Below are 6000 nucleotides of genomic sequence, written 5' to 3'. Positions count from 1 at the left end.
CTCGTCCTCCGGAGAGTGGCGTGATACTGGGTGCTGCTCGGGAATGCTGTAGTTGGTGTTACATGGGACCTGTGGTGAGTCCAGGGGGTGAAGTGATTGCCAGTGTAAGATTGTTGTTTGTTGCTCTCTCACATTGTCTAACCAGATAGCCAAGTCTATCAGATGGTTCAGGGATGGGCCGCCATTTCTGAGCACCAATTCGTACTTCATCTCACTGGACAACCCCTTTAGAAATATGGTTCGAAATGACGAATCCCCCTACCTGCTCTTCACTGCCAAAATGTGAAAGGTGATTGCATTACCCTGCTGCAAGTGTCCTATGGCCTTTCACTGGGTGGTCAAATATCGGTTTCATTTCTTTGGTGAACAAACCATCTGTGAGGATTTCTGATTGTTGAGTTGAGATTGCAAGTGACCAGGCTGCTGCCTGACCTGAGGGCAAACTCATTACAAAAGCTATTTTGGATTGGTGAGTAGCATATAAAGCCCAATAACCCCGGTGGAGAAACTGAGCCCATAACCCTTAGTTTCCTGAATACTTGTCAGGAATCAGAATGTATGGTTCTCTGGATTGGGGTGCTGGACTGGCAGTCGGGTCATCTGGTAAATGGGGGAGAAGGAACCTGCTGGTGGAATTTGCTGGTCCCACATTGTATTGATTTGTCTGCCCAGCTGTGCCACGCTTGCATTGGATGATCCATGATCTGGTGCAACGAGGTCTCATTAACATGAGACCTCGTTGCTCACCTGAGCAGCCTGGCTGGATAGCATTTATTTAAGTCCCTTGGTCCATTGCTGGCCAGATGATTGTGTTGCTATCGAGGAGCAAGGAACCCAGGTGCTGAATAATTCAAATTTATTTGAGCACAAATACAGATAAATCTCCTCTTAGGGATTGACTCTTCTTGAAACAAATGCAAAACACAAAATCATCTCAAGGAGGAAAAAACAAACAAAGAATAACTCCCAGCGGGAAGCAGAAGCATGTGTGAATGGCTGCAAAGGCAAAAACGTCTGGCACAGGACTAGCATCCGGAGCATCCTTAAGAAGCCATCTGATTGTAGATTTTTAGCAGGTGTGTCTTAATGAGCTCTGCTCTCCAGCAGCTCTGTCTCACCTTCCTGCACTGCCATGGCTGAGAAAGAGGAAAGGAAGATTAGTGCTGAAAACAACAAGAAAGAACCACAGGCATAACAGTTTTTTTTATTTTCTCTTTTTTCACCCATTGATATCAAAAAGATTTACAGTCAAACCTCGGTTTTTGACCACAATCCGTTCCAGAAGGCGGTTCGAGAAGTGAATCGGTCGAATTCCGAATCTATTTTTCCCCTTACAAATAATGGAAAAAATCTTTTATCTGTTCCAAGACTTAAAAAAAACCGCCTTTTTTAAGCATTTTTTCATTTGCGCATTTTTGTCCAATCGTGCAACTGCAGCGCACCGCCGAACGCACAACCGTAGCGTGCCGCCAACTGCGCAACTGCACCGTGCTGGTCGCATTATTGTGACAGAGCCGTCGCTGAAATTTAGAAAATATTTTTAAAGTCCTGATGTACTTTCCAAAATTTAAGTGGACCTCAGTGCGCAGGGAGCTTAATTTGGTCCGATCACGCAACCGCAGCGCGCCAGGCGCTCACTGTCGCATTGCTTTAAGAGCGTCTTTGTGTTTTAGGATGGCTTTACTGCTCCCACTTGCTTTCTTTGGAGGCATGATTAGGGGTTAATACAGTCCTCAGAGTAACGAAAATACAATAACGAAGGGAATCAGTCGGCATCCGGGCCGCGCGGTCGGGTCTTCTCGGGTCCTTTCGGCTCATCTCGCGAGGTTCGACCTCCGAATTTTGTTCGACAACCGAAGCAAAAAAAATCTTGAATTTTTTGTTCGAATTTTTCGTTTGAATTCAGATTTGTTCGAGAACTGGGACGTTCGAAAACCGAGGTTTGACTGTACCTCATTTGCCCTTATAAATATCTTGCAGGCATATTTTGGACTAAATAGGCTAGAGCTTGTCACTTATGTTGAGGTTGTTTTATAGGCTATGCTATTTTTTATTCATTTTATTTTAATTAGATTCACTGAAAGTGTATTTTAATGGTATTAGAGAGGATCTTATTTAGATCTTGCGCCAAGTACCGCGATGTGTGTAACTTGTGATTAAAACTCTGCAAATATTGGACGCTTTTCATTGTTTGTGCCTTCTTGTTTTTGTTTTTTTGTGTTGTTTGCTTGTATGTATATTGTGTACTATGTCTTGTCACCGTTGGATGGTGGGAACGTAATTTCGATTTCTTTGTGTGTCTTGGCATGTGAAGAAATTGACAATAAAGCAGACTTTGACTTTGGCGTAGTTTTAGTGTTCCCTACTTGACTTCTGAGTGAAAATGGTTAATGAACTTCGTGATGATGAAGGTTCTCGCAAAAGAAAGCCCGTTTTTGACTTCTTCGAGAAGACAACCTCAAATATGGCGCTCATGCATGTGAATGTGGAGTCATTTGTTAAAAACATCAGGGAAGGGTGGGAGGAGGTACCTGCGCATAAGCAGTATTCAAAAACAGACAAATAGATTCTGGTTTCTGAGCTGTCGGAAAGATCATCTGTAATCCCTTTAAGGAAGTGACGCCTATGTGCTGGGTTAAATTTAAATGCTTCTTCTGCATTTACTAACCAATCAAAATAATTGTGTTAATTTTTATCGGAAGTCACTGGTGGCCTGTGGGTACAGTTGCCTTGAGAGGGGGTCGTGCAGAATCGATTCTTGCTCAGTGTTAGTGTGCATGTGGTTGTGGACGGCAAAGACGAAAACCATAGCCATACAACATCTAATGTTTGTGTTTAGCTTCATTCATTAAAACTCATTGAATTATTTAGCTATTTTAAAGGGAATTGGTTTGTTACATAATTAATTTTTAAGATTTTTGCACCGGGATAAATCCGTCTGTCTTGTTGAATTCAATTGGTCATTTTTTGGAATTTAGCACAATAATAAAACATTCAGATTCCGAGAAACCTTGAGGATTCACGTATGTGTCCAGAAATGCTTTTTTTCTTACTGGCAAATAAAAATAAAGTTGTTAAAGAATTGCTATGCTACAACCTAAAATACCAGAGGTTTGCATGTACTGTACTTTCACTGTAAGTTTGGGTCGTGTGTCCCCAGTGTAAGTGAAGGTGGCGGTGCTGTTGTAGCTGACAAAGCAATTCTTCTTCCGTTGGCTCCTTGACTTGCTCTCTAGAGATTATATGCACAAAGTTTGGGATCAACTCAAAAAACACCATTTATTAACTAATGAACATCATAATCGCAATTGTACATACTTGAACATGAGTTGAACAGTTGCTTCATATCTGATCCTATCGACATCTGTAACAGAGCAGCTGTGGCTGCGATCCCACTTATAGGTGAAGTTCTGTTAGAGAACAAAGAGCAAATATTTCAGACAGAGGAGAACATCTAGCTCTTACACAAACTGTTAACGATTAGGAACAGTACCCTGCATACTGTTCTTGAGCAAAACATTATTTATTTATTTCATTTATAACTTTAGTCTATCGATTGTTTTTCTTTATCATTTGTCCTCCTTAGGATTGTGGGCAGTGATGCCCGTAACAAACTTCAGCAGTGATTCGGCAAATGGCGGTCTGCGGGCCACATGCAACCTCCATGCACCCAACCCCTCTCTGAGTCCCCCATCCATCTCCCAAACTTAGTGTGCTCACTAAAATAAAAAAAATACAATATTTTGTAAGGCTCAGAACAGCGACTGTGAGATTATCCCTATTGTATTTGTAGAAATTATTGACCCCCTGTACCCAACATATTCAGATGTTGACGCAAAATGTCAAAAAATCTTTACCTCTGATGTTGAACAAAACTTTGGAAGCCAACATTAGTTGGCTTTGTTGTTTAGCGGGTTTTAAACCATTGTGTCGCCTGAATGCGGGCAGTCTCCTAGCAGTGTTCTCCCTTTTGTCTTTATTTTCTTTTTATCTGTAATGTGATATTTGCCCACAGGGATGTGTGGCCATGGTCGGGGCCGTCCCAGGTTTGGCTGTCCACATGGCGATGCTGGTGCCGACTACCACACCTCGGCGTGTGCGGATCCTGTTCCTGGCCCTGACAGCTGGGGTGGCTGGGCGCGTCGGTCAGGACCTACGTGACTCAGCGACAGCCTGCTCATCCGGCCGGTGTTGACAACCTCCCTTTCTACCTTGCTACCTACCTACCTGAGAATAATTTTCAAGAAATTAAGGCTTTATTTCTGCTGGTAATAACAATTAGTGGGCTACAGACTGGCCTTGTTAACAGCAGAAACTCCCATGCTATTAATAATAACTTGTCAATTGGTCTGCAATTTATGTGGAGCTCCTGGCTATTTACATACAGATGAAGCCGTTTTTAGAGTGAACTACAAAGTATGACCACTACAAAGTATGACTTGATGCATCAAGTCATACATACATCATACTTGATGTCATCAGTGGATTATAATATTGCTCTTTCCAATACCGATTGAATACCACCCCCCCATTTTTTTTTTTTTCCTTGAACCCTAAGTTGTGGGAGGAATCATATTAAAAGGATTACCGTATTTTTACGACCAAAGGGCGCACTGTACTAAAAGGCGCAGTCTCAGTTATGTGTGCCATTACTGTATTTAACACACACATAGATGCACGCTGCATCATAGGGTGCATGCATGCCATGATTTACAGTAAACAAAAAGAACGTCACGGGAGCAAGGAAGTGAGTTCAGTTGTACTTTATTCTATTGTTTAACCATGTGCTCTACTGTACTCACATTTTGTTGATCGATATTCATACGCAAATCCGTCCAAGTCCTCATCTTCTGTATCCAAACTAAACAGTTGGGTAAGTTCGCCTTCTGACATGCCAATTTCCCTCGTCATTGTTTCGTCGTTGTCACGTTGCTCTTCGGCAATGATCCTGGCTTTCCAGGAAGCTAGAATTGTGCCTCGTAAGCATGTCTCTTTGTCTATGCCATTTTAGAGGGTCCTAATGCTGTTTTCTTTGCAAAAACGATTGTATTTATTTATCAATAGCGGTGGAGGTACGTACTCTACGTCTCACATGAAGTCCCCTGATTGGTTTACCGCCCCAATCTACGTAAAACGTAACGTCCTCTTATTGGTTCATCGTGTCTACATATTACGCCTGTTTATTACGTCTCTGTGTGGCGGAAGCCACACAAAACAACTTTACAGATTTGCACAAACGGTAGTATTTATTTATCAATGGCAGCGGAGGTACGTACTTTGCTCAAACTGTAGTATTTATTTACTAATGGCGGCGGAGGTACGTACTCCTCTACGCCATCCAGACGTCGGATTGGTTTACCGCCCCGATCGACACACAAAACAATGGTGGTGAACGTATGTACTTCTTCACGTGACACGTCTAGTCCTCTGATTTTTTTTTTTGTCCCGATCTATGTCTACGCCTGTATATTACGGAAGCCACACAAAACAACTCTACAGATTTTTGAATTTAGTCCACACAAAAGGCGCACCTTCTTAAAAGGCGCACCTTTGTTTTTTGAGAAAATTAAAGGCGTTTATGTGCGCCCTATGGTTGTGAAATTACGGCACTTATGTTTTGCTACGCTTACAACACATTAAACAATAAAGATTTGCTGTTTTCCACAACCGAAACTGTGAGTCAGGTTATAATAAGGAAAATAATATATTTAATTTTTTAAGCATTAGAAAAACTGAATTTAAACCGTACATTGATAAAAAACTATGCCAGTTGATTCCGCAAAAACACATGAAACAGGATCAACAGGATCTTGGCCTGTTTCCCATCTGACCCTGCTGTGCAACACCTGATTCAAATGATCAGGATTGTTTATGGTTTCTTCAGAACTTGCTAATGAACTAATTATTTCACGAATAACAATCCGCATTATGTGGAGTCCTAGTTTCCATAGTTTCCAAGATGGCCACGCACATATCACACTGTGTCATGACCATTTTATT

General features: G+C 41.9%; 1 protein-coding gene across 12 annotated transcripts in view; it reads right to left on the bottom strand.

The window, feature by feature from the left end:
• Positions 1-839: 839 nt before the first annotated feature.
• tpcn2 (two pore segment channel 2) overlaps positions 840-6000 on the bottom strand; it is a 148061-nt gene continuing 142900 nt past the window's right edge. For 9 of the 12 annotated variants that reach the window (XM_037246656.1, XM_037246659.1, XM_037246657.1 and 6 more), the window contains 3 exons: positions 3319-3410; positions 3129-3232; positions 840-1136 (listed from right to left, as the gene is read on the bottom strand). In XM_037246656.1, coding sequence (XP_037102551.1) covers positions 1084-1136; positions 3129-3232; positions 3319-3410 — 249 coding nt within the window. In that variant the 3' untranslated portion in view covers positions 840-1083. Of the gene's footprint in view, positions 1137-3106; positions 3233-3318; positions 3411-6000 lie in introns of all 12 variants that reach the window. The other 3 variants (XM_037246655.1, XM_037246653.1, XM_037246658.1) reach the window with 3 other exon arrangements.

Source organism: Syngnathus acus, chromosome 3 (assembly GCF_901709675.1).
Source record: "Syngnathus acus chromosome 3, fSynAcu1.2, whole genome shotgun sequence".
Classification (NCBI taxonomy): Eukaryota; Metazoa; Chordata; class Actinopteri; order Syngnathiformes; family Syngnathidae; genus Syngnathus; species Syngnathus acus.
The sequence above is the reverse complement of the archived record's forward strand: the minus strand, read 5'-3'. Positions and strand labels throughout refer to the sequence as shown.